Source organism: Oncorhynchus tshawytscha, linkage group LG13, assembly GCF_018296145.1.
Source record: "Oncorhynchus tshawytscha isolate Ot180627B linkage group LG13, Otsh_v2.0, whole genome shotgun sequence".
Lineage (NCBI taxonomy): Eukaryota > Metazoa > Chordata > Actinopteri > Salmoniformes > Salmonidae > Oncorhynchus > Oncorhynchus tshawytscha.
In genome coordinates this window covers 35220996-35241028 of record NC_056441.1, presented here as the reverse complement: position 1 = coordinate 35241028, position 20033 = coordinate 35220996, and the positions used below count along the sequence as shown (strand labels likewise).

General features: G+C 44.0%; 2 protein-coding genes across 3 annotated transcripts in view; both read right to left on the bottom strand.

The window, feature by feature from the left end:
* The window catches only part of LOC112264802 (poliovirus receptor), a 45197-nt gene extending 42065 nt beyond the window's left edge, over positions 1-3132 (bottom strand). The window contains exon 1 of the mRNA XM_042295606.1: positions 2714-3132. Within this exon, the coding sequence (XP_042151540.1) occupies positions 2714-2798 (85 nt within the window). The 5' untranslated portion in view covers positions 2799-3132. The remainder of the gene's footprint in view (positions 1-2713) is intronic.
* A 10284-nt stretch (positions 3133-13416) lies between these two features.
* LOC112264801 (transcription factor 19) lies at positions 13417-18370 on the bottom strand. 2 transcript variants are annotated; one of them, XM_024441654.2, is made up of 5 exons: positions 18116-18370; positions 17494-17656; positions 16207-16819; positions 14976-15954; positions 13417-14764 (listed from the first exon to the last, which is right to left on the bottom strand). In XM_024441654.2, exons 3-5 carry the CDS (start codon positions 16463-16465, stop codon positions 14452-14454), a joined length of 1551 nt encoding a protein of 516 aa, XP_024297422.1. In that variant the 5' UTR covers positions 16466-16819; positions 17494-17656; positions 18116-18370; the 3' UTR covers positions 13417-14451. The 2 variants fall into 2 exon arrangements, with proteins under 2 accessions (XP_024297422.1, XP_024297423.1); XM_024441655.2 differs by having other exon boundaries at positions 16207-16473.
* Between the last annotated feature and the right edge of the window lie 1663 nt (positions 18371-20033).

The following is a 20033-nucleotide window of genomic DNA, read 5'->3' as shown; positions in this document are numbered from 1 at the left end:
ACGGGTTACGGCGTCGACCATAAAGACACCATGCGTTTGTCCTGCCTTTTAACAGCCAGACAGAACGGTCGGCCAGGCCTGCAGAGACGACACGTCGTGGTGAAGTGCTCGAAGGAGAGCACACCGAAGTGGCGAGGACTTGTTGTGCTGCAGCTGCCAGGCACAATTTTCAATCAACCCTAGAATTACTGAGGGATATAAAAGTAATTAATAAAGATTGCAGTGGACCAGCAGGATTTTTATTTTATTATATTCTGTGTCTGTTTTACATAGAGAGGTGCTGTGAATACATTTTTAGCCCGACACTGGTGGAGAGAGATGTCGGTGTGCAGTATGCAAATGGAAATGACATGCTAAACGCAGGGGAGTCGCAGGGAGCCAAGTCAGACATTCTGATTTAGACAGAGGGCACATGGAAGGGCGAGAGTTCTCCTAGCCCACTCAGAAATCCATCTCTTTAGCCTCCGTTTCATCTCAAACTGCAGGTGGGTGGAGGAGTTTGAAAGAATAGGGGGGGTTAGGTTATCTGCCGCCATCTCGCTTGCATCAGCAGGAGGGGTTGACCTGAACAACTTGTTGAAGTTACTTGGTGGTGGAGAGGGTGTTTATTTCCGGTGAACCCATCTCATTACTCCAGCATAGTGCTACTGGTTTATGTGTTTCTAGTTGCATGGATTACTCCTCTGCGTGTCTTTATGCATTTGTGAAGGTGCTGTTCTATTCCATTTGCCTGTAAGATTATCTGGGTTATTCCACAGTAAATCCTTGAGACGGCTTGACCGGTCAGAAACATTTTAGAATTTATCATTTATCTTTTGAAATTGTTGTCATTATAGAGAGTAGGTCATTTAATTTGACCAGGCCTGAAAACCTCTACATATAAGACTGAGTAAATTAGGAAATCATAGTTGATACCTTCCCCTTCAGCAAGAGGCATGGTTTGGGTGAGTTGAGGACATGCAGGAACTTTTGGCTGCCTACCCCCCCCACCCCCCCGACACACCACAGGTCTATAAACAATGGGGCCCAGAACTCCGGTTGGAGAGGGAGGGGAAGGGGGATATCGGACCAATGACTAAAGCTGCTCCAACAAAGGGCCCGGACAGGAGCTGGAGCAAAGTCTGAAAATAGGCTAGAAAGAGAGAATAGGCATACTGTGAAAGGGCTGGGATTTTTTTTTCAACTTTGGGTGGGGGTATTGGATGGGGGAGTGGGGGGGGTAGAAGTTTGTTATGTTCAGTTTATTCAGGGTGCTTCGAATGTTGATTGAGCTATGAAATCATAAACATTCAGAAATGTATGCGCAAGCAAGGAGCCTGTTTTTTTTGGTTGTTGCTTAAATTCTACTGCAGGCTTTACAATACTGACACCTGTTTGCAATGAGGATTTGTATGGACATTTGCAAAATGGATTCCTAAAAAAAATGGAATTTTCTTTACGCTTACTAAAACATTACAGTACACAAAACGGATGTATTTTTTTCCCCACATCCCAGGCCTGAATTCAAGATGTATCAAACGGTATACGAGCAAAGCCACCAGACAAGATGGACATCTCAATGTCCCAAATTCATGCTGCCACTCAGGAGTATCCATGACAACCAGCTCACAATCTGAACTATAAACCCAGGCAAACCTCTACCCAGAAACTCTTAATAGAATTAAAAGCATCAGGCTACAGTAAATGTACAGTAAACAAATGACTTAGGCTTATGCAACACTGTGCGATCAACCATCAACATCAATACATTCCTCAAATCTAGTAACCCTAAACCCTGACAGGCTCAAGACATCTATACACTCTCTGGTCAAACCCCAGTCCAACCTTAAGAGAAACCTTGTTTTTCATATCCATGCTCAGGTTTTGGCAGTGATGAGGCTTGCAGTCAATGCACTCTTCAATTGTGCTGAATGCAGGAGACATGACAACTGAATTGTTTAGAAGGCTAACATAACTAGTTCATAGGCTATGTAGGCTACATTAGCCATTTTCATTTGACAGTTTTGAGGCTACAATAGATTGATATTTGGTTGGTAAAAAAACAAAAAACAGTAGGATAAATACACATGTAGGTAGAGTCCATTCTCGTTTTTTTCCCCCCTTGTCACAACTGACCAGTCAGTCAAACCACACAAAACGCCCATAACCAAGTGTCTTTGCTGACAATGTCTTGTAAGCCTACAGGAACACCCTGTTGCTTTTTCTGACTTCATTTCAGTTCTTGTAAAATATCAGCTAGATCACTATTGGCTGAATTAAACTTGATCTGCGGATACCAACAAACAAGACAAAACCAAATCAACCGAGACGGTGTCGAAACAGACCACAAGTGGATTAAGGTGATTCGGAACAATCACACCTGCGCTGCAGTCTGCGCTCTCTGAGAAATAAATACCCCGGGAGGCCACACCTTGCATGCATAACATGGCGAACCGAAACTCGGGAGGAACCAGACGGTATTGTGTAGAAATAAACTTCCATAACAAGTCTTGAGAAATCCAATACCGCCACCTCTGAAATCATGTATGACCGTGTTGATGAGCCACACAATGTGCATGCGTTTCATATGGAACTGTGGGTGGATCTATGGCACAGTTCGGTTGCCGATACCGAACATTTGAATGAACGTGACCCATTGAAACACAAAGAAAACGTAAACGTAATAAAAGGACTGGAGAGTACAGAAAACAGGGTCAATGTCCATGGTTCTTACCTTGAATAATCAGAAGTATCCCTGCTGTCACCAACAAACTGTTTTTCATTGGTGATAGGGGGCAATGTTTAGCGTCTCTCGCCATTCTTCTAAAAAGACGAGGTGGATATAAAATCCCCAGCACCACACCAGAACAGACTTAATATTCCTTGACTGATTGCTTCTCAATAAAAATATATCATAGGAACTAGAACGCAAAACAGACCGGAGTCCGTAAACTATAGGTTTGATCTTCAGTCCGACGTCTTATTTTCTCGATTTCAAATTAGAGTCGACTTGACAGTCACACAAAAACATTCAAAACCCCTCCCCGTCTGGGGCGGACGTAGTGCGTACAGGTATGTCTCTGGTGTTCGCTAAATGGCACCAGAAAAAGTAACACTCATGTTCCGTGTGTCGGTTATCTCCACTAAGCATTCGCACGCATTCTGAGTGGGGGAGTGGTTGTGATGTCACAATATGCCGCCTAAAACCAGAGCCATATATTAAGGGTGCGTTCGTAAATTCAATCTGGAGTGCCAGAGTACACTCAGAGTGCCCTCTGGTCGTTCGTAAATTCAGAGCATTGTCAGGTGGTCCGTTCGTAAATTCGTAAATTATTCTGCGCTCTGACACAATCAGACAAGATTACTCTGAAATCGGAGTAGATAGCCAGAGTGAATTTCCGAACGCACCCTAAAATAGTTAGGCAAACTTTTAGAATTGTGAATATTGTTCTAATTTTAGACATTAAATTGCAGAGCATGGTTTAAATATTCCCCATGTAATGTTAATGGTAAACTAACATGGCTGCAATAGAACGTTGAAGTATCATGTTTATGCATCGTAATGCTCATTCTATACATTCCCGTTGTATAGTATTTTTGTATATTCCCATATAATATTAATGGGGAGCTAAAAACGGCTGTCATCGAATGTTGAAGTGTCATGTAAAATGCACATAATGCAGAAACCGCATTGGACTGAAGCCGCGTTCAAAATAACTGGAATCTCGGAAATCTCAGACTTTCGAATCCAAAGCGTTCAAGACAACTGGGAACTCTGAAAAAAACAAGCTCCGACTCGGAATACCAAGTCGGTAACTGGGGCTTTTTTATAGCGCTCAGACCTGAAGATCACTGACGTCATTATTTGACCTCATTTTTTCCCGAGTTCCAAGTTGTCTTGAAAGCACGATGAACGTGTCTCTAATGGTGCTTTAATGACCAACTGGGAACTCAGAAAAGAACGAGGTCAAATCATGTAGGCCTATCTTGTTATTCAATTTATTTCAACATTCTGTCATAAAGAGCACATGTTCAACTTAATTTAAATAACACGTTTTCCCATCTCATGAGGTTACATTTTTAAAATGGCTGTAGAAAGTGTGCCAAATAATTTATGTGCCAAATAAAGGAACAGGGTTGACGATTTCATCTTAAATCACCCATAAATCTTGTGATAAGGGAAACAAATGGAAGATTGTTGTGTGCAACAGGGAAGGGCAAATGAATGCAAGCTTTAAAAAATAAATTGTAAAAATTGTTACAAAAAAATTAGCATGTCTAAGGCTAACATAGTTGATGGATAACAGTTGTTATGCTGGACTCACTGAATTTTCCAACACAAAACACCATAAAATGGCAACAACAACAAAAAAGAACCAACTCACCTTCTTTTACACTATGATTTGACTATTAGATGTTAAATGTCTATTTTGAAGAAAAAAAGAAAAGAAAAAAACGAATAGTTAAACCATGTTAAAAAGAGAGTTCAGTTAATATAACAGGGTTGACCTTAAAGTGAATCACTAATCACATGAAATAAATAGTAATCTTCAGAAATGACTGTCAAAGCAACAAAATAACTAGGGATCTACAATGCCGGTGGAAATTTGGGAGAAAAGTTGGGGTTAAATGGATTCAAATCTTCCTGTATGTCACCGAGGGTGCATGGAGGGGCATGTCAAAAGCCTTTATTCATATATAAAAAAATGATTTATTGAATTCTCCATGTGGTATATATTAAAGAGAACTTCACTGAATATAACAGGCTTTTGAAATTTCTACTTAAAATATCAAAGACACTCATTACAAAAACGTTTTTTAAAAATCACAATAGAGAACATTCTTGCATATTCTGCTGACTTATATGAATGGTTGATCCATTTTCTGTCTATTCGTCTATACATTTATCACTGTAGGATATAGCATGAATGTTATCATAGTGGTAGACTACACAGAGGATAATTAGGCTATTTTGAGTGTGTGGGACTCATGATGAATATATCTATGCTGAGACCACAGGTTGAGAGACAGCGTAGGAATCAAAATGCTTCAGTTAAAATGATCATGTTGTGAAAAGCAGTGAAGTTTAGGGATTTTCCAACCACAAACACTCATTCCTATGAAACAGGAACTTCCCCAAAATAATATTTGCAGAGCAAATTTTATAGCTGACCAGCTATTTCACAAGTATTCAGACCCTTTACTCAGTACTTTTTAAGCACCTTTGGCAGCTATTACAGCCTTGAGTCTTCTTCAGTATGACGCTACAAGCTTGGCACACCTGTATTTGAGGAGTTTCTCCCATTCTTCTCTGCAGATCCTCTCAAGCTCTATCAGTTTGAATGGGAAGTGTCACGGCACAACTATTTTCAGGTCTCTCTGGTGATGTTAGATCGGGTTCCAGTCCGGGCAGTGGCTGGGCCACTCAAGGACATTCAGAGACTTCTCCCAAAGCCACTCGTGCAATGTTTTTGTTGTGTGCTTAGGGTCGTTGTCCTGTTGGAAGGTGAACCTTTGCCCCAGTCTGAGGTCCTGAGTACTCTGGAGCAGGTTTTCATCAAGGATCTCTCTGTACTTTGCTCCGTTCATCTTTCCCCTTGATCCTGACTAGTCTCCCAGTCCTTGCTGCTGAAAAACATCGCCACAACATGATGCTGCCACCACCATGCTTCACCGAATTGATGGTGCCAGGTTTCCTCCAGACGTGGCGCTTGGCACTCTACCATAAAGGCCTGATTGGCGGAGTGCTGCAGAGATGGTTGTCTTTCTGGAAGGTTCTCCCATCTCCACAGAGGAACTATGGAGCTCTGTCAGAGAGACCAATGGCTTCTTGGTCACCTCCCTGACCAAGGCCCTTCTCCCCAGATTGCTCAGTTTGGCCAGGTTGCCAGCTCTAGGAAGAGTCTTGATGGTTCCAAAATTCTTCAATTTAAGAATGATGGAGGCCACTGTGTTCTTGAGGACCTTCAATGCTGCAGAAATGTTTAGGTACTCTTCCCCAGATCTGTGCCTTGACACAATCCTGTCTCTGGACTCCACGGACAATTCCTTCGATCTCATGTCTTGGTTTTTGCTCTGACATGCACTGTCAATTGTGGGACCCTATATAGACAGGTGTGTGCCTTTCCAAATCATGTCCAATCAATATAATTTAACACAGGTGGTCTCCAATCAAGTTGTGGAAACATCTCAATGATGATCAATGGAAACAGGATGCACCTGAGCTCAATTTTGAGTCTCATAACAAAGGGTCTGAATAGTTATGTAAATAAGGTATTTCTGTTTAAATTAAACCTGTTTTCGCTTTGTCATTATGGGGTATTCTTTGTAAATTGATGAAAATGTTTGTTTATTTAATCCATTTTAGATAAGACTGTAATGTAACAAAATGTGGAAATAGTCAAGGGGTCTGAATACTTTCCAAATGCACTGTACGTTCATTTAAATCCTCTGTTGATCAAATGTGGTATTGATTATAGGTTGGTGTTGTTCGTCCTTACCTCATTTCCAAGATGTCACCTATTGAAATATTTGGCATAAACACACCTTCAGTAACCTTCTTATGTATACATGTCGCTCAGAGGAGAATGTTGCCTCAGAATATCGCCCTGTGATTGGTGGTGTGGCCATAAGCTATGAGATACTTCTCTATCAGCAGTTCATTATCACCGTGGTCACCAGCTGACTCTTTGTCTTGGCAATACTCTCAATCAAACACTCAAAACTGGTGGAGCATCGAAAACCTTCTGTCCTCTAAACTAGTGACCCCCCCCTCCCCCGTGTGGGTGTACACAGCATACAAGTCACCAACTACAGTGTGCCATCTGTTGTCAGTTCGATGCAATTGCGGCCACATATACCACCTCGTGTTCAGGTCATCCTGGCCTTTGCTCCTCAATCTCCTTCCAGGAGGGAATATAAATCAACTCCCACCCCCTGACTGGCTGTCAGCTTGGACCCCTATTGTGTTACTTACCCAAGATGCTTTGATCCACCGCTGGAGCCAGGCAAGCTAACAAAGTGCTCTCTCCCTTATTGTTTTCTTTATACAGGAGCCCATGAATTTTATATGTGGCCCTCTGTTTTCACTCCCATTCCAAGAAGCCACAAGGCCCATATGGTTTCCATGTGATTTGTGTGGATATAGATTCGTATGTTTTTCTATGAGGGAAGGGGACCTGTAGCTTGCCAGATAATCTTTCAATCTGCAAACACATGAAGCGGTGGGTAAGAGGTGGCTGTCCATCACGATAAGGAGCCTGCTGACATGGCTGTGATTGGGGGTCGCAAACAGCAAACGGCAGGGGGCCAGAGCTGTGCCTGAGCCAAATGGAGGCAATGTTCACCATCACTCAACGAAGGGTAGATTGGGTTGGCCATATCATCTGCCACATTTAGCCGGTACAGATGTAGGTCAAAAGGGTCTTAATGCTTAACTTCAGCCCTGGGGTTTATTGGGGGTTTATTAGGGTTATCTCCATGGAGACCAAGGGGTCCATAAACAACAAAGTTAATACCTCCAACTACCACTGGAAATTAGTTCTGCTTGTGAACTGTAAACACTGAAATATTGCACTGTTCAATGGGTAATCTCTTTCAACTAATAAAATAATGTGTTTGGCATAAATCTGTCCCAAAGCTCTGCCAATTGTCTGACTGGCACCACTGATGGCTCGACCCAACATTCTGCAAGGAGGCTTCAATGGAAGACTAGTCCTTCTACTGTGACATGCAGAGCAACAGAAACACCATGCCTACAGTATCTCCGGGGAAACTAACTGCCAGCCAAAAAGTTGATTTGGTAAAACCATGTCATCAAAAAAGATGACTACAGTAAATGCATCTAATGTTTACTGGCCTCTTCCATCTCCCCCTCTCTGTCAGACCGTGCCATTTGAGAAATTGCCCCTGTGGCCAGAGATCGGCTCAGAGGAATGAGAGCGATTTAACAAGCTGTCGCTTAATGTGATCGTGTATCAGCCGGAGCAACACATTTAAGCGCCGTACGTCTTAGCCGGTGGCAGCCTCCTTCATTTTCTGAAGTGTTGATCTCCCATCTCCCTCCTCTCTCCATCTTTTCCCTCCCCCTCGATATGACTTCCGTCTTCCCCCTTTCTTTCCCTTCCGTCATTAGAGTTTACTCCTCTCCCTTTCCCCTCCCCTATTAGCTGAGCTGTAGCTAAGTGTCGCTTTGGTAAACGCACTCCAAGGGAGCAGCAGATAATACTGTTCGCTTTAATTAAAGACATTAAAGGGCTAGAGAGACATGGAGCCCCAGGGAGGAAGTGTTCTCACACCTCCTGAAATATTCTTAATTTCTTCCCCTCCCGCTCTCATCCTATCTTCCATTCTCTCCATCTCTCTCCCACTCATTTCTCTTCCTCTATCTGTTTCTCTCTCGGTGTCTCCGCCACCTCCTCCTTGGTGTTCTCCGACTCGTGAATATCTTCATTAGTTTAGTACCGTGGACTTTGTTTACAGTTAATGAGTGTTTTCCCTGCTCATTTATTTCCAGTACGCTTGTTGCTGGATTTAAGAAACTGTGTGGGTTTGAGTTTCAGGCACAAGGGTGGTAGCTGTGTGTTTGTGAATATATACTGAAGCCCATATGGGTGTGTGTGTGTGTGTGTGGTGTGTGTGTGTGTTTACAGCTTCTGTGAGTTGGCATTTGTCTCACCTAAAGTGTAGGCTTTTGTCCTCATGCTGAGAGAGCCTCTCCTAGAAGGCGTTGTTGCATCTGGTCCGTCTTGTTTCTCCATATTTTGCCATTTTACCCATAATCATTGTGCATCTGTTCTGTTCCCCGTACGGCGTCACCCGCTTCCTGTTTGTGTGTTCGCTCATTCACTCCTCATCTACAATGCACAGCTCACACACAAACGCAACGCCAGGAAGGCGCTTTCTGATTGTCTCACGTCCGCTCAACACTGCTCCATAAATAGAAAACCGGCTCCCCAGGGGTGAAGACAATGTTTGGTGGACAGATTAAAGGGTGGAGAGCTCATTGAATGAGGGGCTGTATGGCTAGATGGGTGAGTCTGGTGAGATAAATTATCCTGTTTCATCTCCTCACATTCTCCCAGTGTGAGAGGGCCTGTGGGTTTGACTCATGTCCGCTGCTTGGCCCCTCTGCCATGTGAAATAGTAGGCCTTTTACTCCCATCTCTTATAGACTTAGCAAAAACAATTACTGGGAATGGACCTACCCTCACCGCCCCCAGGTGGTGAGGGTAGGTAACAACATCTCCACCCTGCTGATCCTCAACCCTGGGGCCCCATAAGGGTGCGTTCGGAGCCCTCTCCTGTACTCCCTGTTCACCCACGACTGCGTGGCCATGCACGCCTCCAACTCAATCAAGTTTGCGGACAACACGACAGTGGTAGGCTTGATTACCAACAACGACGAGACGGCCTACAGGGAGGAGGTGAGGGCCCTCGGAGTGTGGTGTCAGGAAAATAACTTCACACTCAACGTCAACAAAACAAAGGAGAGGATTGTGGACTTCAGGAAACAGCAGAGGGAGCACCCCCCTATCCACATCGACTGGACAGTAGTGGAGAGGGTACTAAGTTTCAAGTTCCTCGGCGTACACATCACGGACAAACTGAATTGGTCCACCCACACAGACAGCGTTGTGAAGAAGGCGCAGTAGCGCCTCTTCAACCTCAGGAGGCTGAAGAAATTCAGCTTGTCAACAAAAGCACTCAAACTTTTACAGATGCACAATCGAGAGTATCCTGTTGGGCTATATCACCGCCTGGTACGGCAACTGCTCTGCCCACAACCGTAAGGCTCTCCAGAGGGTAGTGAAGTCTGCACAACGCATCACCGGGTGCAAACTACCTGCCCTCCAGGACACCTACACCACACGGTCACAGGAAAGCCATAAAGATCATCAAGGACAACAACCACCCGAGCCACTGCCTATCCACCCCGCTATCATCCAAGAAGGCGAGGTCAGTACAGGTGCATCAAAGCAGAGACCGAGAGACTGAAAAACAGCTTCTATCTCATGGCCATCAGACTGTTAAACATACACCACTAACATTGAGTGGCTGCTGCCAACATACTAACTCAACTACAGCCACTTTAATAATGGTAATTGATGTAAAAAAAAATGTATCACTAGCCACTTTAAACAATGCCACTTAATATAATGTTTACACATCCTACATTACTCATCTCATATGTATATGAGTACTCTATATCATCTACTGCATTTTGACATCTTTATGTAATACATGTATCACTAGCCACTTTAAACTATGCCACTTTATGTTTATATACCCTACATTACTCATATGCATATTCTGTACTCTATACCATCTTGCCTATGCCGTTCTGTACCATCACTCACTCATATATCTCTATGTACATATTCTTTATCCCTTTACACTTGTGTGTATAAGGTAGTAGCTGTGGAATTGTTAGGTTAGATTACTAGTTGGTTATTACTGCATTGTCGGAACTAGAAGCACAAGCATTTCTCTACACTCGCATTAACATCTGCTAACCATGGTGTATGTGGCCAATAAAATGTTATTTGATTTGATTGAGACAAGAACGCTAATTTACTGTCAGCAGTGGCGCAGATGCAGAGCAAATGTATCCCATAATTGGCAGTTCAACAGACTTCACTCAATCACGTAAAATACTTAAATCAATTACGGAGAGAGATCTGATACAGCCTACTGGGAGGATGCTTTCTCTTTCTTTATTACAAGCAGCGGATTTAGAGAAAGTGTGCCACGTAATTGGTAGTTCAACAGCAGTTTGCCCTTGTGGAAGACGAAGTGGGCACTGCTTCACATCCCCCAATAAAGCCACCTGCCATTGCCCCCATTTACTTTCATCCACTGAGAAATAGCCGTGTGACCTGTGGGAAGGTGAGGTGGGAGCCGTGGAATGATAACAAAGACAAACTGTTTTTAGCATTCCCCAACACAGAACCCCGTAGGTGCAGTTAAGTACAACCTTGTTTTGATGACCCCAGAATTCTCCAACACAGACCCCCGTAGGTGCAGTTAAATACAATCTCGTTTGTGAGATTCACAATAATAATGAACTGCACTTGCGATGTTAACCTCACCACCCCAGATCACTCAAATACCAAGACGCTGGAGGGTTGATATAGCCAAATTGATTAGAATAATAATGAACTGCTCTTGTGATGTTAACCTCAACACCCCAGATCACTCAAACACGCAGACATTACCGTGCAGATGTAGTCCCATTTGTTTAGAGATTAGGATAGACTGGCGACTGATGGCTGTTCTGTTTACCACCTGTGGACTGAGTTCAGAGAATGAAGCATGCCACCCACTGTGAGATGCTGCTGTGTGAGTGATGGCGTGTGAGTGATGGCCTGTGTGTGTGTGTGTGCGCGCACGCATGTTTGTGAGACAAAACTTGTGTGTGTTTGATCCTAAGCATATGTGTTCTTATGGGTGGCATAACTGGTCATTTCATTACATACTGTGATACCAGGGTGTGTTGTATGCTTGGGCAGCGTGTTAAACCCTCTCTGATGAGCCTAATGACAGGGGGATGCCATTAAAGTGGCATGTCCAATTACTGCTACACTTACTCTCCCCTCCCTCTGACACCAGGGCCATCCATCAAAGTTAGTTATCAGCGACATAAAGCCTGGTCATGTGCGATGACCATCCCCCTACAACTGGCATATTAAGGATAAGGAAAAGGGGGAGATCTTTTTTGGTACAATTGAATGCATTCAACCAAAATGTGTCCTCCTGCATTTAACCCAACCCCTCAGATTTATAAAATCTTTAATATGTGTTCCAGGCTTATTCGATCCCAAGTTAAGTATCTGACTACAATTTTGGTCAGCTCGAAAAAGGGCCATGAATGTATGAATGGACTCTATCCCATTGCACACCTGTGGCGATAAGTAATGCATACATTCTCCCCTCGGTTCTACTAAAAGTGATTTATTTAAATCTTTTCTAGAATCATACTTTTATAACCTGTTGTTACAGGCCATGTTTTATTCATTATTGAGACAGTTGCAACTTTGAACCGCAAGCATTATAACCCAGCAAGTCCCATCAGACATTCATTTCCGTGGCCCATTAATATTGTCTGAGTGTAATTGATACACTCATTAAATTGAAACACAAGGCTTATGAACAGTACGCTCATTGTGTTCCAGGCACTTACCTCTCAGGCTGTACTAGTGAGTAAAAAGGTTTTCCCCTCCTCTCCTGACTGGTGCTGGAAGCCCACCAAACCAGGGTCAGGATGGGGGTCGGGAGGAAATAGTAAGCGTCTCATATCCTGCGCTGAGGGCAGAAACAGGTTCTTGGGGGAAGTGGCGGCTGCTCCAGTGATCCCATTAGGCTTCAGGTTAAGCCTGTGTGTCAGTCACACCACACCTCTCAGGAACCAGAGCACATACAGGCCAAACTCAGTTTGTCTGGGGTGTCTGACAATATGCTGTGTCAATAAATGCTCTGTAATCCATCCATTCCAAGCCTATTTTGGCCCACGCAGTAACTTCTCACCCCCATGCGTTCAAAAGATATTGAATTCTCGTTGAATTGTGTAATGAAAACATATGATTTTCATTGAAAATAATTGGGAATGGCTGCATAAATATCCAGACAGGTAGTTTTACACCACTTTTAAGCCATGTCAAAAAGCCAGAGTTCACTTAAAAGAACAAGACAGCCCTCTGCTGGTAACGAACAATAACAATGTGAAATAGCTTTTCAGCTCCATGTTCTCGTTACCACCCTCCCGATAACAGTACTGCATTTTCCCTCAAACTACAATTATCCGAGTCAAATAGTAGGGAGGGGGGAAATCTCTCATTTCCAATCGCCTCCAAGGTTCCCAGAATTAACACTGCCTGTTGCTGTGGCTGGCCGAAAAAAGTGTTGCCATGGAAACACAGACAATGTTATACTCTCCCTTGGGAGTCGGGCAGCTCTATAATCTATTCCCCTGGCCGCCTGAGGCAGTCTGCAGAGATCTGACTTGGTATCACGTTAACCGGGGCTTCAGGGCACACCTCACTAACCCGAGAGGAGACGTACTCCAATTGGTGAAAGAAAATCTGGATGAAAAGCCATTAGAAAGGATAGAGCATGTTACCACGACTCACAACCCAGAGCCATAACTCGATGGATATGTACTCCCAGAGGGCCGAAGTACGAGTCATTGGTAATATCATGGTGAATTGAAAAGAAGCTCACACTGGTGATCTTGATGCTCCGCAGAAGATCAATTAAATCCTTGAAGCTGCTGCGTCAACATCACCAGTGTGCTGAAGTTCCTTTTCAATTTAGCACCTTTTAAACCGCGCACCTGGTAATTCAATAGCCACAACAGGTGTGCGTTATACTTTCTCAATGCGACTCAAGGCGAATAGACGTACTTGTGAACTACAGGTTGGAAAATATACTCCATCAACACATTTTTAAATAGATTTTATTTTTTCCCTAATAACGTTGAGAAAACATCCAAACTGTAACGCTCTCCCGCGAGCTGATCTTATAATCATCAAAGTGAAGACGGCGTGAAGTCTTTTGTGACCATACATCAGGTGTAGCAAACCCTCCTTCCTGGAGCCGGCTTTTACTCCAGCCGTCCTACGTCAGCCAATCAAGATCCCGAAGGAGCAACTGGTGAGCTATAGTAGGGCGGGAACAAAACCCCGCAGGAGGTTTTGGCAGTCCCTGCTCCACAGCTGAAATCTCGTCGTGTTTTGGACCGATACATCGTTAGATATATGAATCGAAGTCATCAGACAGAAGAACAAAATAAAGTCGGCGTCAACACAACAGAGAATGAACGCAGAAAACCCACGCTCAACTTTTTTTGAGTGGACATCTTTACCGCACGGGATAGAATCAAGCTCAAGGAGATCCCATTGTGTGATGAGAGCCTTGCGATGCACATTGTTACGGCAGATAAGAATTTGTCGAATTCTCCCAATACCACCTTCATTTAGCCCCATCAACAGCAGGGTTTATTCACAACCCAATATGAAAGTGCTTCGTACAGGAAGTTAGAAAACCTGCAGCCCGTCACTGTCAGCCAACTCGTTTCGAGACTTGTACTGTTCACCAGAGTAGCCTGTGTGCGGCTAAAATAGTTCAGTTCATATCAGTCCCCGGGGTTACCACCAGCTAACCCAAGTACATGCTTTCATTGTAATTCCTCAAACCGTTGCTCAGCATCAGAGTGAGCTTAGATGAGCACTTTGAAAAATGTCAGTTAAGAGCAGCCTCTAACCATTAGGTACGAACCCATCCTACTGTTCATAAGTGCCTCAGTCGCAACTTTTTTTTTTTTTTTTTACCTCAACAAACACTGTACATCTATTTTGACCATACAATTCCCATTATACAAGAATAAAATGTATCCCCCCCCCCATAATTCATTGTGGTATGATTAAGGCATTAAGTGTACTCTGGTGTAGGGGTCTGTGACCCACTCCTGCTGTATCAGCAGCAGCCACAATGGAAGTCTGCGTTGGGGTCCAGCAGGAGGTTCTTGCGGTCGCGGTGCAGGCAGTCCAGGTGGTACCAGGCGTCGCAGTCGTCACACTGGACCCACTGCACCGTGTCCTGCTGGGGCAGGCGGCAGCGAGGCGCGGCACACGGCTCCACCCCCTGGGACACTCCCTCCACCTCGTCTTCGGAGGACGACGAGGAGGAGCTCGAAGAGGACGACGAGGAGGAGGAGGAAGACGAAGAGGAAGGAGGGGGAAGGGAGGGCCGCGGAGGAGGGTGCTTCCTTGGTCTGCCCCGCTGCTTGCTGGGAGGGAGGGAGAAGAGCGAGGTGTGAGCGTCACATTCGACATTCAACGTATTCACTATACATCACAAAAAAATACAGATTTGAGAATGTGAAGTGGAGAACGGAGCGTATTCGTTTCCAGAGAAGGAAAATGTGCAATGAGAAATAGTCATATATGATAGAGCAAAGTCACTGTAGTTTGGCTGCCGTCACACGAGGGCATTCTTACCCAGAGGTGATGTGAAATCTGGCAAACTGCCCTGCCCGTCCTCCATCCTCTTTGCAGATCCTCAAGGATGGAGACCCCAGGGTGTAAGTTTTTCCTCCCACCACCACAGGGGAGTAAACTGGGGAGCTGTGAGCCCGTTGCCTTCCCCGCCCAGAGGATGGCGGCGGAAAAATATTCTGCTGGCGAAACACAGAGACGTTCACATTTGGGCCAGTTCTTTGATTGTTTGGGTCAATCTCCCGCCTCTGACGGATGTCGAAGGAAACATGGTTGAGTTTGCCGTTAGCGACGATGGTGTGACAGTTTGCGACCGGTTTGGGCACAGGCACGCGTTTCAGTTCAAACTGGCGTCGTACATCCTGGTCCGTTTTGGGTAAATGAGCGTGGAAACCCTCAGATTCGGACTTGTAGAGGCGCCTTCTCTTCGTCCCACTCGGTCCGTCTTTCACTCGTCGGTGGTTCCCGGGCTCATCCGAGCTGTCATCCTCCAGAAGGACAGTGTGGGCTGACTTGCGCCTGCTCTTGGATGAGGGCGGGAGTGACTTGGATGAGACCACAGAGGTAGTGGGTGGAAAGGGAGGAGGGGTGGAGGGCGGAACCAAGGATGTAAAAGGAAAGAAGGTGGAGCTTGCGTCTGTGATATTGCCGTCACACCTCCTCTTAAACGTCCAAGGAGTCCCAGTCATCTTGCTCAGGCTTCCGATGGAATTCAGAATGACGGTCGCCCTGTTGAGATCCAAGTTGGCCACCGCCTTGCGGTCCAGGCTCGTTCTGATTCGGTTCTTCAGGTCGGAGGAGAAGGTGCCGGCCTTTGGGATGGTGATGGCGTCGAAGTCCAACGGCCGCACGCTAACCTTCTGGAAGAGGAAGTAGAACTCTGGGCTCCCTCTCTCTGATTGGCCACCGAAGGTAAGCGTGTCACCATCTGAAAGCTCCCATTGGACACCTGGCTGCAGCCGGACCTCATTCACCCAGGTACCTGGCATGGGAAGGTGGAGAAGAAAGCTCAGATGAAAGGCTAGCAGAAGAGTTGAATGAGACCTAAGGAAACTAAACACAAGTGTGTGTAGTTCTAGAATATGTTACAAGAAAATTAACAAAATAAATATTAAATCCCTCCCAAAGATAGAATGACAGACATCATATCAGACTACATCACAGTTTAATGTCTCTGGTGGTGATTCTTCGAAGAACGGTGTACTGTAATCATGTGGGATGGTGTGGAACTCACTATGGCTGCTCCGATCCTTTATCTGCACCTTCCAGCCCCCCTCGGCTGCTCCCTCCGCTTCCCTCTCAGCATGCAGCTCGGCGTGGATCCGAGACACAGACGTCGAGTCCAGTGTGACGTCACACAGCTCTGCCTCACGGCCCAGCCGGAACACGGAGTGGGTCAGCGCAGGCCGGAACGTGTACAGGTCCCGGGCTGAATCCGTAGAGGACGAGCCGATTCTCAGCAGCTGGAAACACGGCTGGACGCCGGACAGCATGGCCACACCTAACCGATCCCCACCCCAGTCAGTAACAGCTACTTTCTTACATAGAGCTTTCCATTGCTTAAATAGCACATAAGTCAGTGAATGTGTTAACAAAAAAAGCTGTCTGTAATGCTGGTAAAAGCTTGGTTCTTAGTATGTGGTGTTGAATGAATTTGAACAGATTAAACATTAAAACTCTCGTTTTTAACAGTCAAACATATCGTATACAATCTATAACCTGCACGGTTATTTGCTGAGTAATGTCACCGAAATATCAGTTGTAAGGCCGTGTACATTTGACTAAGCTAACTAATTCATAAATTGACATGTAAAAGGCTGGGAGCTAGAAGCTTGAGGTGGTTCAATCTGAAAAGACAGAAGAGGGAACGTTTGTAAGACAGCATGCCCAGGACTCACTCAACCGGTCTACACCATAGATAGTTAACTTGTTTATATTGCTAATATAATCAATTATGACCATTTCATATTTAACAAGTGACAATCTATGGATTGATGGCAATTTAGCATCCTATTGCCTAGTGATGGGGAGCAAAAAAGTAGATAGTTACTACTTTGGACGATATTATATCGATACTTTGACTACAAGTATCGATTTGTACATCTACCTTTTGCTAGGTAGTGTTAGCTAGCGTTAGTCGGCTGTACCGGTGCCAAAACTCTGGTACAATATTTTTTGTTCTTGTTCTCCATCTTTTTAAACATGAACCTATTTTCAGAACTTATTTCCCCGACTGATCAAAGCCAATTTTCTCATGCTCTCTGCAGAAGACCTATAGTGAGCAATATGTTTGGAACATTGAATCACAATACATATGATATTGGCACCTAACTATTGTGTTGTGAGGTCCCTGGCAATTCCCAGCTCTATTGCCCTATCTGGCAGCCCTGGGCCCCCCTTTTGTAGGCCCACAGATCAATTTCCAAAAACCAATACACACACACACACACACACACACACACACACACACACACACTTCCAAAAATATATTTTAGGAACTCAAATCGGGATCTCAGCTTACCGTTGAGAGTTAGAAGACACCGATGCAATTCGAAATGTGGTTGTGCATCAGCAGTTTCTCTTATGATGTCAGTCAGAATTGCAGAAAGGCTACGGCCAGGCCCTGATCACTGTGGCCTCTCATGATGAGTTCAGATTGTGGCCCCCATCAAAGTTGCCCATAGCTGCACCTCAGAAAAGTTGTATAAATTTTAAAAATGCATCAAAATAGATGTTTACATGTAGTTGAATTGTAGGTACGACCTTGCCGTTATGAGCGTTCACCAATATGAAGCATTGTTCTACCAAAAACGAACAAACTGCATGTAGCTAATAGCTAACGTTACTGTATGCCTGACAGTGCTGCCGATTTGCTAGTGTAGCACAAGGCTCGTGTGGTGAAATGGCACAGGGACAAAGCAGTGGACAACAAGTGAATCACTTTTGTTAGGTAACTAGCTAAATTACAACGAATAGTTTTGCCAAGATTACTATGCAAATGTCAACAAACCAAACCATCGTTACACCGCATCATATTAAGCGCATCATATTAAGATGTCAAAATACACTACTTGGGAAAAAGCATTTCACAATCAAGGCGTAGACAGCCGGATAGTTCCTGTAATCCACATTGAAAGTCATACCTCCACAAAAGTGGCTCAAATCTGGCGCACTTGAACTCTTATCCACTGTCTAAATATGATGCTAACGCCGCCGATTGTTTCAAACTGTCTATATACTTTAGTCTTTGGATAATTTATGTCCAATTTAAACGTCGTTGTTTGCTGAACGGAGATTTTCGCGTTCTTTTCCCCCAGGAAGTCCTTTGAAATTTGGCGCGCCATCCAGGCTTCCTTGCGCTTGATTCACGCCATTTCCGCCCGCTTCTGCTCTGTCACTCACAGCTGTGGCATAGTTTTAAATGAAACTCAGCTGCACCTGCAGTAGCAACAGGTTGTAGGCCGACTACACCAGATGATGTGATATAACCAAAGGTTGTTGGTGTCCATTACTGAACTTAACAGGTTTGCCTATACCAAACAGTGCCATAGATTTAGCATCTAATCTGCAACTCCCTTTGTTCTTGATTCTGGAAAACAATTTCTTATACATGAGACATGGCCACATGTAGAAGTAGGTGACCGGGCGACTAAAACAAATGCATGCAGTAAGCATATCTCACTCGATACAAAACATATATTTACTATCTTCCTGAGTTTTATATGGTGTTTGTAGAACCACCTGCAACTGGATACAGACATTTTATAAAGTTTTCCTTTATAAACTGTTTTCCTGAATCGAGAACAAAGAAGAGTATCACCAAATGCAGGTTAGTAGAAAGATTGTTGGTGAAGTTTTGTACAGGCAAGCTTATAACATTCAGCAATGGCCACAACAATCTTTGGTTATATCACATCATCTTGTGTAACAATCTGTAGACACACCTCCAGTAGGCCCTGGGTCTACACATTACAGGAGGAAACTGGATTCACTTCCTGAATTTGACTTCATTATGGAAATGACTTGCCCAACCCTCCTACGCTAAGAATGTTCCCTAGTGAGTTTACCTCAGCTCAGTATTTTCATTATATTGGAAGAATATTATTGCAGACATGGCACTGACACAAGACACAATTATGGCATCCTTTTCCATCTGTCTCTTCAAAATCCTTTAATGGACATTGCTCATTCATTACAGAAGAAAAAAAAAATCCTAAAAATTCTGTGCATGATGCCAAAAGTATAACATTTTCGAAATGGTTAATTCTAGCACACAAGGGCATAGTTGTTCGTACGTGATATCGAAGTATTATAAAAGTCAACGATAATATAGCTAGAGAGCCAACAGTATGAATTCTGGACTTAAACCTAACAGGCAAGTTTGGAAAGTAATTCATTTTAAATGAAACAAAACAATGAAATGCAATCATAATAACCAAGGTTAGCATGCATCATTTCATTTTCAGAAGCAGTTTTCCTGATTACATCTGACATCTTTTCCCACCAAGGTACCTGAAATAAACCTGCCAGGTATACCATTCAGCTGAATTCAGCTATGGACTTCGGCCTTGTGAACTCAACCCTGAAGTAGGTCAAATGGACATAGATTGCTGAATACTAAATACTACTAATAATGAATTACTTTGTAATGAATGGTCATACTTTGTTGCCGAAATCCCACGTTTTCTACCTGTATATAGCATAAAGTCACTCCAGACTTACTCTCAACTCTGGTTGACCATTTGTTTTACATACCATGTTGGCTGACATCAATATGAAGGAAATAGAATCATTGTGAAAATTGCAGAGGTGATTTTGTAATGGCTTTTGCGGGCGACGTGTACATTATTCCAGTATGAGCCATAGTAATATTGACAATGAGAATACCTCTTTGACTGCATGAACAGACACCAAAAAGATTGTATTTACGTTGCAATTTAAATATGGCAGTATTCCTGCTGTCTCACAGGCAACCTACGGCTCAACATGCAGCAGTAGTTTTTGGGTACACTATAGCTGACAGCAGTTATCTGCATAAGAAGAAAAAAGTGTAATATCAGT